A 20385-nucleotide genomic window follows, 5' to 3' on the forward strand; every position below is an offset into this window, starting at 1 on the left:
ATTCATTTTTGACAAGGCAACGGGATCAAATTTGATACATTTCTTGTCATTTTGATGAGAATATCCGAATCATTTTGAAGAAAAATCTGCTCATTTTGAAGAGAAATCTATTATGTCCTCATCTGGTAGATGTAGATGTAGATCTGAATAGTTTCCCTTGTCAAATTTGACAAGTTGCTATTTAAAATGAGTAGGTCCCAAGAAATAAGAATAAGTATCCGTTGTGTACTACACTTGCAGATATTACGTTTGTATATAATTGCGAGGGTAAAATATCTGGAAAATCAATTTTAGTCTGTGAAGCTTAACAAATAATAAAAACTAAACTATAAATATAACAAAATGGAATATATTTTATTTGGGATAGATTTGGCTTCTCAGAAATATGGTTGCCAATAATTTTTACATAAACAATTACTGTTAGAAGTCTTTGTCGATAAATGATTTATTGCTATATTTCGATGTAGTTTTTATATGCTCTTTATGTCAATTATTTGTTTTTCGCTCTTTCTCCCTCCTCTCCTCCCTCCCTCTCTCATATACGCACTCCCCCACTCGTATATAAAGTATACACAACCTTTTAGCCTGAGTCTCTTGGCCCCCTCTCTCAAACTAGTAATCATCAGGCATAATCATGGCGGAACAAAATGGTCGTTTCTCGCTTACAAGCACACCCCGAAAATTGTAGCAGTTGGATTCAGTCTAACACACACCCATGCATATCGAGGTGCGTTTGTGCAAACATGCGCACTCCCTGCATCCCCCCCGCTCACGATGATATTTTTGTTTTCAACTAAAAAATAAATGTACGTTTTCCATACTCCGGAATTCCTTCCAAAAAGAGTCCATTAAAAATATACCTGTAAGGCGACGAAAAAAACCCTGTTGTACGGGCCCGACCGACCCAGAATTTGTGTTCTGGAGAATTTTCTTTTTAATTTTGCTAAAATCATATAAAATCATCTGTTTTGCCCAAAATTCATTAATTTTGGCTTAATATAACATTTTTAGAAAATAGACTGCTTGCAAAAAAAGATTTTTTTTTTCAGATTTTTTTTATAGATTTTTCAGATTTTTTAGATTTTGGTGACATTTTAGGATAATTTGAGCCTAAAAAAAGAAGAAGAAGAAAAAAAAAATCCCGACCGACCGACCCTACTTGAAAGGTCCATCCGCCCGTAGAACAGGGTTTTTTGTCGCCTAAATGCATAGAATGTTTTACTTCTTTATTCCTATTTTTGCTTATTAAAATCAAAACTTCATCTCTGTATTTCTCCCCTGTCCCTCTTCTGTCCATTCACGGCTCACCCTTGCCCCCCCCTCTCTCATCCCCCTCCTTCTCTCTCCCCCCTCTCTCTCCCAGTCTCTCTGAAATGTCTTAATTACTATATGTCCATGAAAATCTTTTACCAATGAGATTTTGCAGATGCACTGTATAAGGTCTATAAAAGTCTGAAAGAGTTTCAAGTACTGTTGGATCTATATTGGAATGCGCAGTACCCTCATCATGTTCGATGCACCGCACATCCGGTCTCGATGGAATGTTCGCACAATGAAAGCCAACCTCTTCTGTAAAACTGAAATGTTTCGATTCATAAAAATGTGGAATATGTAAAAATTCTTCCACTTCGCGAAGAACGAAAAGTGGATCTTTTATAAAAACTTCACCATCTAAAAATAGCATCTGACGTAGTTTAAACGTATCCAAATAAGAGGTCACGTGATTGACATATAATCCTGTGTTAATTAATTGAATTTCTTGGCGTATTCTATCTTGGTCCAAAATTGTAGATTCAAATGTCTCTCTCATTTCAAAATTTTCAAAAAATTCCACCATTTCTCGTTCAATCCATTCAGATCTAACAACATCCGGGTTCTGTTGCATCAACGCCTTCACATGGAAATATTCAGAAATTGCTCTTTTGATAGGATTTCTTAAAATAATTATAAGTTTTGCGTCATTCTTAAGTAGTGATGATAACTGTTTTAAAACCTTCATATCATATGTAAAAAAATCGGGGTTTGCAAGAAAAGAAATCTGACCCGGTGTCGTGTAACTCATCTGATGAGTTATTATACCGGCTATATTTTGTATATCATCTCCGCCATCTTCGTGACCTGGATTGACCCCAAAAGATGCCCCCACCAGAGAGGGGTGCAGATCCATAAACTTCCCAAGAGCGTTTGTACCACTGCGTGGTGCTCCTATGATAAAAAGCTCCGGCAATCTTTGCTGACATTGAAGCTCGTGAATTTCAGTCGTTGAAACAAGATTGCATATTTGTTTATCATGCTGACACACGTAGCAGCTCTTGGGGTATTTCACCGGTAGTCTTGATGCTATTTTAAGATATTCAGATCGGGATATAGGGGCCACTGATCGATTAGCAGTTGCTGAGAGCATGTATATTATTATCATCACGAATAGTAATGTGGCAAATAAGATGAGAATAATTGGATTTCGGAGCCCCATGTCAACATCTATGGTGTATTTACAGACCTGGAATGCAAATAAACAAAATAAGATGTATTAAAATACGGTATTGTGTGATATATCCTTATTAGAAATGTTGCTATCTACTGAAGATAGCACTAATTTAAATGCATCATAATATTTATAGTCTTATAGTTGTGATTATTTCGATGGGTTATCTATGGTGTAGAATGCCAATAAACAAAATAAGATGTATTAAAATATGGTATAATATTCTTATTTTAACTAATGTTGCTATCTACTGAAGATAGCAATAATTTAAGTGCACCCTGTATACATTTATCATGGTCTTAGTGTAGTGTAGCAAATAAGATCTATAATTGGATTTCGCAGCCCCATGTCAACATCTGTGGTATATTTACAGACCTGGAATGCAAATAAACAAAATAAGATGATACGGTATAGTGTGATATATTTTTATTAGAAATGTTGCTATCTACTGAAGATAGCAATAATTTAAATGCATCGTGTACATTTATAGTTTTATAGTTGTATGATTATTTCGGTGGGTTATCTATGGTGTATTTACAGACCTGGAATGCAAATAAACAAAATAAGATGTATTAAAATACGGTATAGTGTGATATATCCTTATTAGAAATGTTGCTATCTACTGAAGATAGCACTAATTTAAATGCATCGAATACATTCATAGTCTTATAGTTGTGATTATTTCGATGGGTTATCTATGGTGTAGAATGCCAATAAACAAAATAAGATGTATTAAAATATGGTATAATATTCTTATTTTAACAAATGTTGCTATCTGCTGAAGATAGCACTAATTTAAATGCATCGTATACATTCATATTTCGGTGGGTTATCTATGGTGTATTTACAGATCTGGAATGCAAATAAACAAAATAAGATGTATTAAAATATGGTATGATATTCTTATTTTAACAAATGTTGCTATCTACTGAAGATAGCAATAATTTAAGTGCATCCCGTATACGTTCGCAGCCCCATGACAACATCTCTATGGTGTATTTAACACGGAATCTGGAATGCAAATAAACAAAATAAAATGTATTAAAATATAGTATGATATTCTTATTTAGTATTATTAATTATTAAAAAATATTGCTATCTACTGAAGATAGCAATAATTTAAGTGCATCCCGTATACATTTATAGTCTTATAGTTTTATGAGCAATTCGGTGGGTTAGTACAAGGCCATGTGCAATAGCTGCCCTATGTACATTTGACAATTTCTGCATTCTATATTGTACACAATCTAAAAATATAATACCTGGCAGCTATTGCAGACGGACTGTTTTTGCACTAACCTTGATTTGTGGTGTGTCGCATTGAAAGGAAATATACAAGAAAACTATGTCGTGCTAGTCATGCACTATGGACCACAATGGCCTCATCCAAATGGCATAGTTCATTAACCTCAATTGAACAATCATAGTACCAAATTTGACCTCAAGTTGCAGAGTATGAGTTTTTGTACCCTTATTTTCAAAGGTCATTTAATAAATGTACAAATGTATTGGAGTTAAAGAACTGTGCCCTGGTAGATGAGCATGTTGTAGATCCTAGTTATGGTAGTGAGTTAAGGGTAAGAAGCTTTGAACAGTTCAGTGTCATTGTCTAAAAAACATTTATTTTATTCATTTTGGTATGTCAGAGCTGACATATTGGTATGTCACAGAGCTGAAATCCAAAATCAGTGAAAAGATATTGTATAAATATAATCAGTGGCGTAGCACTTTTACAGAGGGGGGTAAATGTCCATGATGTATAGAAATTAGAGCATGTGGATTTGGGCATGCCCCAGTAAATTGACTGTCTATTTTAAAACAAAAGCTCTAAAATCACACACAGGAACAAATCCTGACTTGGCTGACACAATGCTACATATTATCAACTAAAAAATATTTTCGATATCACTTTTATTCTAGTCGAAAAAAAATAACAACTAAAAACTGAAAGATTTTTTGAGATACACCCTGTATCTAGTATCTACTGCGCATGCTCATGATGATGAAGATGGGATCAGATAAGAGACACAATTTAGAGGATAAAAATAATTGGATTCTTAAAGTTAAACATATCACCATTTATGATATACACGCTGCTATAGAGTACACAAAGTTAACAATTTAAAGGAGTATTTTGTGATCCTAGCATCCTCTTTTTATGACATTTGTCAGTAGATATCCACGAAAAAAGCTTATTCCCCAAATTTCAGTTGATTCCGATTTTGCGTTTGCGAGTTATGCATGATAATGTGTAATACACTGCTCCATAGACAATGTGTTGTAATTTCGTTCTGGTATACCAATTCAAATTTCACGATATCTTTGCTAAACGAATTAATCTGCAAGAAATATTTTGTACATAAACATTATGTCGCCAGAGGTTTCCAGTGATATAAAAATCTCAACTTTTTTTGAGAAAAGTGGGGGATGATGCTGTGGATCACGAAATGCCCTTTTAATAAAGTGCACAAAACATATGTACCATTTTTGCATGGTTTTATTTTAATGGATTTTTTTTAATATTTACAAGTTTTGCTGACTATTTAAGACATATAATTTTCACATTTTGGAATGTGATTGGATGTATGTAGTAAAGATAAAATTTATTAAAACTGAAATAAAATTAGATGTGGTATTAGTATTTTAATTCCCATATTTTAAATCAGTAAAATATTATATACGGATGTTAAAAATATTATAATAATTTATTATTGTATTCTTGTGTTTTAGAAATATTTCCATTTTGTACGTGCCATTGAGTATTGTTTAATGACCATGCACTTGTCAATATCTGCCATCCCTGAGTCAAATGGCAGTATATGTATATTAATGGCATATCAGTTACTGCCTTTATACTTGGGATACAGGTGTTCGTCAATCAATCTGCGCACATAGAAAAACACAGTAACAATTATAGTAAGGCCGATAAAGATTTGTTTACCCTTTACCGACCGACCCAAAAGTTGGAAAAAAAAATGAATATGTGAGATGAAATAAACCAAAATAATTTAAAGGCCATTTCGTGATCCACAGCATCATCCCTCCACTTTTCTCAAAAAAAGTTGAGATTTTTACACCACTGGAAACCTCTGGTTACATAATGTTTACATACCAAAAATTTCTTGTAGATTAATTCGTTTAAAAGCAAAAATATCGTCAAATTTGAATTTCGTTCTGGTATACCAGAACGAAATAATGGAGCAGTGTAATACACATAATCATGCATAACTCGCAAACTCAAAATCGGAATCAACTGAAATTTTGAGAATAAGCTTTTTTTCGTGGATATCTACTGAATAATGTCATTAAAAGAGGATGCTAGAATCACGAAATCCTCCTTTAAGTTGACAAAACTAGGTCTACTCTATCTTAGACTCCGTATATGCCTTTATTCAGGATGTATCCTCTCTATCGGGTGAGAAGTTCATTGTAATTTAAAAACATGGTGGTGCACATTTAATATTCAGATTATTTCGCAACATGTAGAAATCCCAAAAATAAACCATGACCATAATTTTGTGACATTTCTAAAAACGAACGACCGACTCTCTTTTTTAAGCATTGAAAGGGCAAACAAACCTGCTAATAGGCCCATGCAGGAAAATAGCCACAATTTCAAATCAGAATTATGTATCCATTTCAAATATATAACCAATTGAAGATAAGTCTTTACTCCACTGATTTTTAATGTTTCATGAAAATTTAAACAATTCTTATGTTTTTCTTTTATTTTTGAAAATTCCCTAATTTTTCTACAAATAATTATTGCTAGCCAAGAGGGAATGTGATATGGTTTCCATAGTTAGTGGGGTGGTTAATAAGCCTAATATCTAAATTCTCTCGCCAGATGTTTTTGATAAAGTGTTTACTTTTTGAGAAAAATCATTTTTTCTATTTTTAAATTAGGGAAATCTAGAAACACCCATAACTTAAAATAGAAACACTTTATTAAAAAAAGCTGGCGAGAAAAGTTTCTAAATTTAATTACCTTTCATATGACACCTTGTTTGTTAAAATTGGCCCTATGGTTAGCTCAGACAATAATTATGAAATTGGGTCATTCAGTGTTTCTAGATCAAATCAAGAAAATTTGAGCAAGTACTAACATTACCTTCAAATATCCCCTATATTACTGACCAATATATTGGAAAAAAGTCACTAATATTATTTGGTAACATTTTTGTAATAAAAAGATCCAAAAAGCAGTTCTATAAATGGGATAGAAAGGAGAAACAATAATATTTAAACATAGTATCCATTTTCAAACTTTTACCAATTTTAGTGAACGAGGCTTAGTGTCAAAACCACTTTATGTACAAAGTCAATGGGGTTTTCTAATGACAAAAAATGGCATAACTCAAAAACCCTTTGTTGGCAAAAAATTAAAACTTGGCAGGCAAGTTTATCTCACCCAACTACACATCCTGTATCATTTTAAACCAAATCTGTGCATGACACCGTAGCCGATGTTTCTACCTTAACTACGATACTGCTTAGGCCTACATAATAAGGAGCGCAGATTGTGACATTCCAGTTGCAATCCACACTCCCTTTGTAAGATAATCTCCCACACAAGGGGTGTAGATTTCGAATGGAATCACACATTCAGGTAACCCCAGTTGAAATTCGCACTCCTTGTGTGAAAGCTTAAGGGGCGTATGGATTTCAACTGGAATAGCCTAGCCCATCAATATCATGTCAGTGTACCGTGGATCTGAAATGCATGGAAAAGAAATTAAAGCAAAATTAGATATCACTTTACCAGGTTCTTATTGCTGCTGACCCAGTGGTACTACAGTGCTGCTTTAGAGTACCCACACAGGTACTCCAAAGTACCAATGAAGTGGCTGGGTAGCAGAGTACCTCTGGGGTGACATCAATAGGAATTTGGTAGTGTATAATATATTATGATAGTCGGGCGAAGTCGTATGTGCGATGGCTGCCTCATGCTAAATTTTGAAATTGATTTTGCAGAAAAAAAACTAAAAACTTGATAAACCTGTTTATTTCGTTAGAGTATTGTGTTTGAGATTGTTAATCAGGTAAGCTGCAGTTGCTCCTGGAAGCATCTGAAATCCAGGGACTGCCTTTTGAGGAGAGCGAGAGCATAATTTTGCTCTCTACTGCTCTCCTTAAATCTGATATAGGAGAGTGATTTTTAACTCTCCTTAGTTGACCAATCTCTCCTTACATTCTATTGTAAATGCTCTAAACATCTCTACTTGAAGGCTCCAGAAGACCGGACCAGAAGATTTATTTAATGCTCTCCTGCAAATTCCAAAAGATAGTCCATGCAAATCCCACGCTACCCTCAGAATTTACACATTTACACAGTGCTTAAAATTAGGATTAAAGGCAGCTATTGCACATAATGACTGTTATGCATTCTCACAATAATTATTACTGCGTCAAAATGGTCTTGCTCTATAGGGCCCTATATCCAATAAAAATCTTTAAATAAATTTCTCTCTGAGAAAGAATAGTGTCAACGCCTTTGAATTATTGTGGTAAAATCGAATTTCATAATTGCCGTTATTGTACATCAATAATTATGATGTGTACGGTTTAAAGGTACGGTATATGCTGCAGTTAACAAAATAAAATTAATGATGTGTACGTTTTAAAGGTACGTTATGTGCTATACATAACTAAGTAATGTTACATTGTGGTACGTGCTGCAGATGTCAAATTATTGGCTTGGTATATGTACGAGCGTATGTTCTTTTCAGTAAATAGTGAATTTACGCTGTCTTCAGTTGATGCCACTTTTGTAGATGGATCTCGCTCTGCATGTATATCTGTCTTCAATATACATTTATTACGGACTTGGTGTTATATTGCTATCTTCTGTAGATAGCAAGTTATTAAAGCTTATACTTCAGTAGATTGTGTACAAATTTAATTTTGATCCGTTTCGAGTCTCGACTCTTCATGTAAATTTATATAATGCTGTATTCTGTAGATATTAAAATAAACTTAATTGTCTGGACTCTCCAGTTCAATAAATAAATAAATAAATAAATAACAAGAGTTTGTTGTGCTTTTGCAGATGGATCTCGCTCTGTCTATCTAACTGCCATTTTATTACGAACTTTGTATTATATTGCTATCTTCTGTAGATAGCAAAAGCTCTTACTTCAGTAGAATGCAAATTTAAACCATCATGAGTCTCGACTCTTCATGTTATAATGCTGTCTTCTGTAGATATTAAAATAAACTTAATTGTCTGGACTCTCCAGTTAAAAAAAATACAAGAGTTTGCAGATGGATCTCGCTCTGTCTAACTGTCTTCAATACATTTGTTACAGTTTTCCTGTTAATAATTGCTGTCTTCTGTAGATAACAAATTTAGCTTATACTACAGTATGCAAATTTAAACCGTCTCGAGTCTCGCATGTTATAATGCTGTCTTCTGTACATTTATCGGACTTGGTGTTATTTGCTATATCTTCTTTAGATAGCAAGATAAGCTTACTTCAGTGTATAGCAAATTAAAATCGTCTAGACTCTTCAAGTGCAAAAGATAACAACATTTTGTTGTGAATACTCTCAGTTATCTGAGAATCGTAAACAAGAGATTAAATTCAATCTAGTCAACCAGATGGTCAACATACCTTGGAGCAACCAACGTCGCGGTCAGTACCACTGACCTTCAGCTGGGAATCAACACTCTAAATTTCAAGGATTTAAAATAAATCCCAAGGGACTGTGATTAGGGACCAATCAAGTGTTAGATTTAAAATTAAATCTTTAAGATTTAAAATTAAATCTTTTAGATTTAAAATTCAAATCCACAAGATTTATTTTAAATCTAAAATTGATTGGTCCCTAACTACAGTCTTAAGGATTTATTTTTAAATCCTTATAATTTAGAGTGAAGGTGTTTAACATCACAACCCAGCTGAAGGTCAGTGCCACTGACCGCAACGGTGGTTGCTCCAGGGGATGTTGACATTCTTGTTGATGGGCTATTCCATTTGAAATCCACGCTACCCCTGTGGAAGATTTTGAAAATATCTTCAGAGGGAGTATGTTTTTTAAATGTAATTGGTCAGGGTTACTCATTTTGAAACTCATAGTCCCCCTGTATTGTGGCTTTACCTATACTAGGGGGCCTAGTATATATTCCACAACTGCAGTGAGTATTTCAAATGGAAGTTACCCAATTGTCTATTCTAAGCGAAACTCATACTCCCTCTGTGGTAGACTTTAGCTAAATCTTCCACAGGGGTAGTGTGGATTTTAAATGGAAGAGCCCAATGAATTTAATCTCTCAATAACAAGAAATTTGTTTTCCTCTGCATGGATCCTAGTGAAAATGTAAAATAAGTTTTATTCAAATTGCTTGAACGTACGTGAATGATAAGTCATTTAAATTATCATTATATTAGGTATTTTTGCAATGAAAGAAATGGCTAAAAAAACCAAGAAAACAGCAGTATTGACATATCAAAAGTTGAAGCCTCGTTCATATATATTTCTCTACTTCATTCATGCCAAATGTCCAATTATTGCACGGCTTTCGACTTTTTATAATAGCAGGTTATGTTAGCACATCTAACAGGTTAGGTGCAGAAAACTAACTTTTAATGATTTTTACGATTTTCCGTATGAGCAAATCGCTGAATGGGCCTTTAAGATGACAACAAATCAATCGAATTGTCTCCAGCAGAAAGCAAATAGAAGGATTGGTGTTCGAAAGCCATATGCAATAGTTGCCACGTGTAAGATGTATATAATATTGAATGCATTCATTGTACAATGTCTATAGGGCAGCTATTAATTACAGATAGGGCATTGCACTAATCCATGTCTTGTGCGTAATTTGTAAGGTATTTCCTAATGTCTGAAGAGAACCAAATTCAAACGTTTAAAATCGTCAATATCTGTTATCTTCAGTAGATAGCAAATTTATGTTGTACTGAATTATAGTTAGGTTATCTACATTCAAGAGAGAAGATATACAGAATAGGAAATTGAAACCGTCTTAAAATTGTCAATATTAACCATTATAATATCGGTTATCTTCAGTAGATAGTAAATTTATGTTGTACTGAGTTATAGTTTAATTTAGGTTATCTACATTCGAGATAGAAGCAACTTTAAACCGTCTTAAAATTGTCAATATTATAAATTATAACAATATCTTCAGTAGATAGCATATTTATGTTGTACTGAGTTAATTTGATTTGGGTTATATACATTCGAGATAATATCAGCTATATCTTCCGTAGATAGCAGAATATATTATAGCAAATTTAAACCATCTTAAAATGGTCAATTGTTATCTTCAGTAGATAGCAATTTTATGTTGTACTGAGTTTATATACATTAGAGAGCACTATGAGAGAGCACTATTCATCATCATCATCATCATCATCATCATCATCATCATCATCATCATCATCATCATCATCATCATCATCATCGACATCATCATCATAAATAATAAATAAATATACATTTGGATTTATTCATCATCATCATCATCATCATCATCATCATCATCGACGACGACGACGACGACGACGACGACGACGATGATGATGATGATGATGATGATGATGATGATGATGATGATGATATGTTGCTGCTGATGATGATGACGATGATGCTGTTGATGATGAATCGATGCAGTATCACATCAGATTTTAAAAAACGAGATATTCCAAAAAACCAACACAAGAATTTTACACAGCATGTCTACTGCATGTAGTAAGTTCAGTGCCATTCCCTGCCATCAACATCCAATTAAATTTGAACTACATCATGCATAACATTCAACATTTAGTAATAAACCATCTCCGGAGACACAACTCATATATACGCCATTATACGTGCAAGCAATTCAACGTGGTTCAATATCATGAGTGCACCCACTGCCACCATCATAATATAATGCATGTCTGGGTGTATATCTCAGGTGAATTACGTAATAATTTAACTTAAAATCCCAATATAAATTTATGTAAGGAGGTGAAGTTCGTAAGCAAATTACTTATTTATGCAATTATATGATTAATATAAAATATGAAATACCTGTAGTATCTTGCCGTAGTTGTAGACACTCCTTCTCTTTAGCTCCGAGCAAGAAACTGATGTTGATGTTGTGCAGCTAAAAGGCATCACACTCGGTTACAAGTAAACGTTGCGCCAGCAGTTTAAGGGTACGTCGCTATTATATATATAAAGTGCATAATTTATTTTGAGATTCCTTCAACATAACATGCATAGGCTCAGGAACCGGGTGGCTGGGGGCGGGGGCTCAGCCCCTCAATAATTTTGGGAGCTGGAATACCTTTCAGCCCCCAAATAATTCTATAGGTGAAGTTAAAAAATTGTGATAAAATATAGGGAAAATGGGTGTTTGGACCTTTATTTTGCACAATTTTCTGAATCCCAGGGGTAACCCCCCCCCTCGGGCACCCCCAGGGTGGCCCACCGAAAACATATCAATTTTCAGCCCCCCCCCCTACCCCAATGTTGAAAATCTTCCTAAGCCAATGACATGAACTATATATGAGACCAGCTTTTCTTTATTACTATATTTTATTTCAGGCCGAGAAAAGAGGTTACGACGCGTCGACGATGGCAGAGAGAATTAGTTGGGCCACATTGGGCTATTCCATTTAAAATCCACACTATCCCTGTAGAAGATTTAGCTAAAGTCTTCCACAGAGGGAGTATAAGTTTCAAATAGAATAGACAGTTAGGTAATTTCCATTTGAAATATTCACTCCAGTTGTGGAAGATATTGCCATAATACAGGGGGAGTATGGGTTTCAAAATGATTAACCCTGACTAATTACATTTAAAAAACATACTCCCCCTGTAGAAAATATTTCCCAAATCTTCCACAGGAATAGCCCATTGGGCCTAGATGTTGGTCAGGCGTTGACATGGTTGTTGAGGTGATGTGGTCCCTCATAGGTGCATCAGTTTTCTTTATTTGACTTTAACAGGCGACTTTAAACATAAAATCTTTCCAAGTATTTGTTATTTTTGAAAATTTTATGTTGGGGACAAATTTGAAACATCGGAGCTATCATCATTTCATCCTTTTCAAGTCATGAATGAAAATTGGCGATTTTAATTTATTTTAATTTTAATTTTAAAATTTATTACAAATATAGGGTCTGCAGAATATCTTCATATTTGAAGGGGTGTGAACTTATTTTTGGACACGCCTCTATTATAATCATAGGGAAAGTAATCAAATTGTAATCAATTTCCTTTGTTAGCACATGTCAGTAATCTGATGGTTACTGGACCATGTAAACCTGCCAAAAACGCGATATACTGCTGGCCCTATGTTATTAAAAATTGATATTTTTTCATTTTTCATCTTTAACATTCCTCGAAATAAACTTTATAAATCTAATGATAATTATGTACTTAAAGTGTATGTAGCTGGGAGGAAAAGCCGACGATCATTTGAAAATAATTTAGACATTTCGTATTGAAGAGTTTTTCCCCAAAACACCTCAATTTTTAGGTGTTTTTGAGAAAAATCTAGATCTTCAACTTCAATACGAAAGATCAATATTTTCGTCGATTTTTCCTCCAGGGGTGTAGCCAGCTTTTTTGGTCGGGGGGGGCAAAATAAAATTTCGGGGCATAGACGAAAAAATGACAGTTGCAGCATACAATACATAGAGACTGTATGTCTTCGAGCTTGAAAAAAGGCTTTATTGGGACGATTTACGCAAAAATTTGGTATTGTACACTATTTTTGCCCATTATCAGGATGAAAATGGCAAAATGTTGTATTTTACACTATTTTGGCCCATGATCGGGCCCTTTCCCCCTTTTCTTTTCCTTTGCCCTCCTGATTTTCTTTCATATTTTGTCAGAGGGGCACCGCTGGCTACGGTACTGTTTTCCTCCCAGCTATACATACATTTTAAGTAAATATCATTAGATTTATAAATTTTACTTCGAGGATTGATCAATGTCAAAAACATCAATTTTTAATAATTTGCCATAAAATTGGTATTATATCATTATATTTATTTGATATCAGAAGGACATTCTTCGTATTCAGAATGTAATTCGATATGTGTGACATGCATGCAGTCATGTCCCACAAAAAATGCTGTGCATGCGTTGTTACCAGAGCCCTTAAGCAGTCTAAAAATGTTGCACGAAAATCTCAAATTGTATTATCATTTCATAGAGAGTGTGTAGAAGAATTCAAATATCACAGATACACTTTTATAGGTCATGTGGTTCTTGAGTTATGTTGTTAAGAGGGCTAAACAACAACAACACTTTTGTCAAACTCATTAACAACAATAAATCAAACAAGTTGTCAAAGTATGTGATTTGTAGAATGAACTTTTGCAAAACATCAAAGTGTTATTTTTCAATAATAGGCCTATATTGATTTAGATAATGAAGATCAACTAGCAACTTTTGGTTGGTTCGCCCAACAATACCTAGTCTACATGCGCGTATTTTTTTTTTTTTTGGGGGGGCTTTGGGGTGCCAGCCCCGGGGTAAAAGCAGGGGCGGCTAAAATGAAGGGCGGCGGAAGAAGAAGGGCGGCAAAAACAGGGGCGGCAAGAACGAAGGGGTGCAACAAGAATTAGTAAATAAAAAAAGGGCGGCAAAATTTGATAAAGCATAAAAATTTTTGAAAATTTTTTTTTTTGCTCTTCACTTTTTCAAACGACCGAGAAAAAAATTGGGTCAACCTTTTCGGGCTTTTGAGGAAGGGGCGGCAAAATTGAATTTTCTTCAGCCCCCCGGGGTTGGGGCGGCCACGGTACGCCACTGGTCTACCCTTAAGCAGATAGACACTGGCCTCTAAATAAGACTCTACTTAAAATTGCTATCTTCTGAAGACAACCTAACTGTGCACGGAAAACCGACTTTTTTTTTCAGAAGTTCGCCATTTTAATGGGTTATTCCAGAAAATAGATGCACACACGTGACACACCCCTATAGAGGAGTTCGGATTTCCAGAATTTTTGTCCAGTTTGGAAATCCAGACTTTTAAAGTGCCCATAGGCAAAAATATCCAGTAGAAAAATAGTTCATAATCTGCAATCCTTAACTGGAGAGCTCATTTCGGACAATTGAGAGATTTTTATATATTCTATTGCATTTCCAAGCTTTTTTTCAGTGACATTGGCAAACTGAAAATCCAGTCGTTTTCAGGAAGTAGGTCTAAACCTGGAAATCCAGACATTTTTTATTGAAAATTTACTCCTATGTGAGTGTGCACCTATATTTTGGAATAGCCCAATGGATAAGGCATAAAAAATTGTTGGCATTTTACTTTTAAAAAGGTAGGCCTAAGTTGCGTTTGATAAAGGCTTTGGAACTTTCTTCTTCTTTTTTTAGATTTAATTATTTTCTTTCTTTCTTTCTTTCTTTCTTTCTTTCTTTCTTTCTTTCTTTCTCTCTTTCTCTCTTTCTTTCTTTCTTTCTTTCTTTCTTTCTTTCTTTCTTTCTTTCTTTCTTTCTTTCTTTCTTTCTTTCTTCATTTCTTCCTTCCTTCCTTTCTTCCTTTCTTTCTTTCTTTCTTTCTTTCTTTCTTTCTTTCTTTTTCTTTCTTTCTTTCTTTCTTTCTTTCTTTCTTTCTTTCTTTCTTTCTTTCTTTCTTTCTTTCTTTCTTTCTTTCTTTCTTTCTTTCTTTCTTTCTTTCTTTCTTTCTTTCTTTCTTTTTCTTTCTTTCTTTCTTTCTTTCTTTCTTGCTATAATTCTTTCTTTCTTTCTTTCTTTCTTTCTTTCTTTCTTGCTATAATTATTTCTTTCTTTCTTTCTTGCTATAATTATTTCTTTATCTCTTTAGGCCCATTCCATGTCAACTCCAGGGATGTGCACCGCAGCACCTCTTCAATTTTTTCTTTTTCTGTGTGGTGGTAGATATTGATGAGAAAGTAAAATCCTGAAAAATTGAGCTTCATACTCCATTTCGTTTTCCCGTGGCATCAATTTGAAATTTAGGGGGGTCAGCGTAAAAAATGTGTCGCAACGCGAAAGACGATGTTTGGAGGTCCATAAATGTATAAAGGGAACCCTTTAAAACTTTGAAAAGTATGTATCCTGGGGTACTCTTTGGTGTAGAAATCAAATCTGGTATCAGGAAACTTGTAACCCCTTTACTTTAAAAGATATAGGGCCCTCAAAATGCAACTTCGTCCAACCAGGACCAACTTTGGGGGGGGTCAGAACTCCAAAAGTAAAAATAATTTTATTGTCTTTTTTTGCCAGTCAGAGCCCTTTGGTAGGACATTAATCTTATCCAATATTGAGCATATTAGAATACATTAAAGCATTATACATAAAATCAAAAATGTGTACAACTCTATGGATTAGGCAAACCTGAAAACTGATGTGTAGGCAAACCTAACGATGTGTGTAGCCATCAAGACCCCAAGCCAATATTTCAGAAATGTTGTCCAAGAATATATCTTCAACATACCTGAAGTTGATGGTGGGGGCATATTGATCTGACATTGGTTTTCAGGGGGTCCAAATGTTAAAAAGTGGTTTTCCATGGGTAATATCTCAGCTAAATGTATTCTAATATGCTCAATATTGGATAAGAGTAATGTCCTACCAAAGGGCTCTGACTGGCAAAAAAATTGACGCCAAAATTATTTTTACTTTTGGAGTTCTGAAGAGGTGCTGCGGTGCACATCCCTGGAGTTGACATGGAATGGGCCTTTATATTTTTTAGTTTTTTATTCCTTTATTTCTTCATTCAAGGTCCTGTTGCATGAGCTGGAATTTCCCCGTCATCATGGTCATAAATATGGCAAAACTGCAAGAAAACGAAAACGCTGGCAACACGGAAAATGAAGAAGAAACAAAATGGACGGCGTACTGAAGGGAATTCGGCAGAGTCAGGTAATTTAATAGTTCACTGATTCACATGGTAAACAATGTGTTACTCTAGTTTGTTTCAACATAATTTCAAGTGTAACATTGTGTTTTTATTTTGGTTTAATTTTCAGACAAATCCGAAGTATCTACATACCAACAGTACCTCACATAAATGGCCGTTTAGTGCCGTTGCCGAACTGATCGGTAAGCTTAAATTTTTTTAATTTTAAAATTTAAGGTTAAAAGTAACTTAAAGGCCCAGTGATTTGCTCATCAGGACGATCGTAAAAATCACCATTTGTCATTGACATAGATGTCACTTCAGCTGAAAGCTGCATATTTAATTTGACAAAATTAAGGCATACATAACATTGTAATGCACTTATCAAGTCTTTCCCCGGCCCTGGGCGACCCGGGACATGGGGAACGTGCTGGGACGTAGCCGGGGATGTACACAAAATCATTGCCCTGCAGGCCGGGAAGTTAGCTGGGACTTGGCCGGGGATGTAGTCCCTGTTCCCGCGCTAGGTATGCCTTGCTCGAGAAACACTAGCCACGAATTTGCTCACGGATGCCCTCGCATTCGCGTGGCTAGTGTTCCTTTGCCCGGAATATCGGTCGGTAAACAAATTACGTAAGCTTACCGTTACGTAATGTCATTGTAATAACAATAGGCAATTCTGAAATACCCCCTAAATACCTCATTGTACGTAGCTTTACCTACCAATTTGTTACTATGCGAGTTGTTGACGTAATTCTCAGTCCTATGTGTCATTTCAGGTGCATTTAGGTAAATATTTCATTACTATTTCTGGAGAAATTGCTCCAATATTTTCCGGCGATCGGCTAGCGTCACCATTTTGTCAGGAAGTAATTCAAGTAAAGCCTCCAGCATACTTTCCTGCCGCTTGCCGCTGCGGCAAGCGGCAGGGCGTTTCAACCAATGGCAAGCCTTTATTGTGTCCGTTTGTCTGCAATGCGCGTGCGCCACGCCGCTCAGTGGCAAGCGGCAGCCGGCAGGGTAGTATGAAACCAGCATAAAAGGTCAGAGAGATGCAGGTGGTGAACGCCGTGCAATCTCTAAATTCAGTAAATTTGCTTTGTCATTCAGCCGTGTAATTGAATGGGATTATTTTGAAATTTAAAAACGCTTAAAATATCACAAACAAGTAGGCCTATGTTAATTAATACAAGCTGAAACCGTTGGGGTTCGATAATGAACCCTACAAAAATAACCTTCAAATTAATTAAATACTGTAAAATTTGATTATTACTGGATGAGAGTCACTCTGACGTAATTCGCCGTGTTGGTTATAGGCTCCGATCACTCAGTGTGCAAATTGAATGGCGCGTATCAGTGATCACGGCAGCTGCGAAATTCATCGCACTTGTGTGGAAAGTGCCATCATGTGCATACGGCTTAGCAGTTTTGCCGTCTCTCTCTATCATGCATGTCATCCGCCGCCTGACTGAGGGCAGCAATCTAAGGTCAGGTCACGTCAAGTAAGCTCACGTGGTAAAGATACTCTCATCTATAGAATCTGTTAGCCTATGACCTCCCAGTCATTATTCATGAATATTTACCTGCGTCAAATGCCCCTACAGGTTGAGGTTAAATTTCTGCCATCTTTTCGTCGGCTGTGCAGTCAGCAAAAATCAGCTTATATTTGCTTCCAATTTTTAGGATCGTAAGTATCGAAAATGTAAAAAGGTACGGCGTAATACATGAAATAGAATAAAGCTTATAATGACACGCTTGACGCTTATGAAGTGTGTTTGTGAACTATGAAGCATGTTTACGTTCGGTACAATTTTATGAACCGGACTATATGCACAAGGATGACATAGTAGCCATCTCTAACAGTAAATGCTAAAGCATTTACGTGTTAGAGAATATGCTCGAACAAGGTATGCCCACACATGCACATTGAAATAGAGGGTCTCATTCAACACCTACAAGTGACCTAGTGCCGTACTATTACGCTGACTTATGTATTCGCCGAGGAGGACAATTTCGACCTCCTCGTTTGTTTACAAACAGAGAGGTAGACAAAAGGCCTGTCAAAACTGTTCCGCTTGTCCAAATACTCAAGTATCAAAAGGATGGTCCACAATAGCATGATAGAGTGATTCACGCAACATGAATAGGGGATTAAAAAACTGTGAAGTAGGACCATGTGCTTCTTTTGTCCAATTTGCCATCAAGATTTCGAATGGAAACAGTTCAGACCCAGAACACGATCATGTCAGAAATTAATATTTTGTTCTGGGTCTGATTATTCGGACTACTTGTGACCACAGAAATGGCTTAACTGTGTAATCCCCATAGGAAAATACAACAATTTGAAATTTAGAAATGTGAAAGTCAAAAAGTGTATAAGGTACCTTGATACAGAAGTTATCATACAGTGATAGTAATTTTTTTTTCAAATAAAATCGCTTTTCTGTAAAAAGGATCGCCGTGCTGAAAATGTTGCATGTACTTGCTTGTTTGTACAGTAATTCATTGTAAGGTACCATCAATATGGTCACAGAACTTGGAAAAATACATTTGCCCATAACTTCGCTAATTTTTGTTCAATTTAATTTTCGTTTAATTTTTTTTGTATTTAAAAAAAAAAAATTTGTATTTCAAAATCGAGTAGCATTTTTCGCAAAAAAAAAACCCCAAACAAACAAAGAAATTTCCGTATACCGTATATTAAACTCTGCCAGGGGCCGGGCCATAGCCGGGATTGTACATTGTTTTAACGCAAGTCCCGGCCCATGGGGTCAGGGATTGCGCCGGAATTGTCACACTGTAGCCCGGCTAGTGGGGGCCGAGTCATAGCGGGGCCATGTGCAGAAAATTTATGCCCCGTTGGCCGGGACTTTAATGGGGGTCAGTGCCGCCGGGCAGTGCCGGGAATGTCACGCTGGTAAAATGTACTTCCCCGGCTAAGTCCCCGCCAATCCCGGGTCCCCCAGGGCCAGGGAATACATTGACAAACATGTGCATAATTTATATAGCTAAGTAGAAGTATCACAGACAGCTATACAGTACTCGATACCAATAAATGGTAGAGCTATTTTATAAACACAGATTTTATAACATTTCACTACACAGTGTTTCACGCAAAGGCGATCACCTTTGCGTGAAACACTGTGTTGTGAAATGTTATAAAATCTGTGTTGAATTTGAATGCATTTTGATATCATTAATAGAATACATGACATGAATACAAAATATAAATTTTCATATTAAAAACACAAAGCATCATGCAATTTTTTTTTTTTAGGTCAACCATGATAGGTCCTGGGACACTACAAAACGGGGAAAAAACCCTTGCAATTTCGGGTATCCGCCCGAAAAATAAACGTGTACCCGGGCACAAAATTACCCGCAAATCCCAACCCTATTAAGCCCTTTACAATTAATTCTTAGTTTCCAGTTTCCCGCGCGCATCCAAAGTAGAGAATTGCAAAATATTTAATTATTTTATTTTTATTTTGGATTTTCTCTTTTAAAATAACTTTTAATGACTTCAATTTGCTACTTTCTGACTTTGCAAGTTTGCACATCAACTATAATGATGAATAAACAAAGAACATAACTGTACCATTACTTATGTATAAAATCAAACATAGTTGTAAAATAAAAATGCCTGTTCCTAGGCAAAACAGGTTGATGTAGGATGCGACCACTTGTTTTAAAATAAAGAAAATAATAGATAATTAATAATTAAAAGTCGCCTCATCCCTTGTTTTCAACCATGAAACAAGAAACTAAGAATCAATTGTGAAGGGAAATTTAATATTCTCTTGGTCGGGCTGATGTCACACAGGGGAAAAATCCTTGTAAAACCAGTGTGCGCATGTGCAGTTCCCCTCCCTCAAGCTGATTGCTATGCGCGGTCTTGTGCAAAGGGGACAATGTTCCCGGATGTCTGACCGAGTGAATTGGATGGCAATTGGCATGGCATGGATGGGGTCCGACTTCATGAGGTTTATATCAAAAGTATAATGAGTTGAGGAATCCCAAGGTGACATCAGTGCTGTACACTGCTAAATTAGTAGCTTGGTGC

At 35.6% G+C, this 20385-nt stretch overlaps 2 protein-coding genes across 2 annotated transcripts in view; one reads left to right on the top strand and one right to left on the bottom strand.

The window, feature by feature from the left end:
- Nucleotides 1-1358: 1358 nt before the first annotated feature.
- Nucleotides 1359-11615, bottom strand: LOC140141165 (heparan sulfate glucosamine 3-O-sulfotransferase 1-like). The gene is made up of 2 exons (XM_072162955.1): nt 11525-11615; nt 1359-2500 (listed from the first exon to the last, which is right to left on the bottom strand). Exons 1-2 carry the CDS (start codon nt 11609-11611, stop codon nt 1379-1381), a joined length of 1209 nt encoding a protein of 402 aa, XP_072019056.1. The 5' UTR covers nt 11612-11615; the 3' UTR covers nt 1359-1378.
- Nucleotides 11616-16309: 4694 nt separating this feature from the next.
- Nucleotides 16310-20385, top strand: part of LOC140141606 (uncharacterized) — a 46247-nt gene continuing 42171 nt past the window's right edge. The window contains exons 1-2 of the mRNA XM_072163518.1: nt 16310-16345; nt 16453-16525. Coding sequence (XP_072019619.1) covers nt 16310-16345; nt 16453-16525 — 109 coding nt within the window. The remainder of the gene's footprint in view (nt 16346-16452; nt 16526-20385) is intronic.

This window comes from Amphiura filiformis, chromosome 19, assembly GCF_039555335.1.
Source record: "Amphiura filiformis chromosome 19, Afil_fr2py, whole genome shotgun sequence".
In the NCBI taxonomy this organism is placed as follows: domain Eukaryota; kingdom Metazoa; phylum Echinodermata; class Ophiuroidea; order Amphilepidida; family Amphiuridae; genus Amphiura; species Amphiura filiformis.

Coding starts and splice junctions, on each gene's coding strand:
- LOC140141165 (XM_072162955.1), bottom strand. CDS start 11,611: ATGCCTTTTAGCTGCACAACATCAACATCAGTTTCTTGCTCGGAGCTA. Junction 2,501..11,524: donor ACTACGGCAAGATACTACAG/GTATTTCATATT, acceptor TTTGCATTCCAG/GTCTGTAAATACACCATAGA.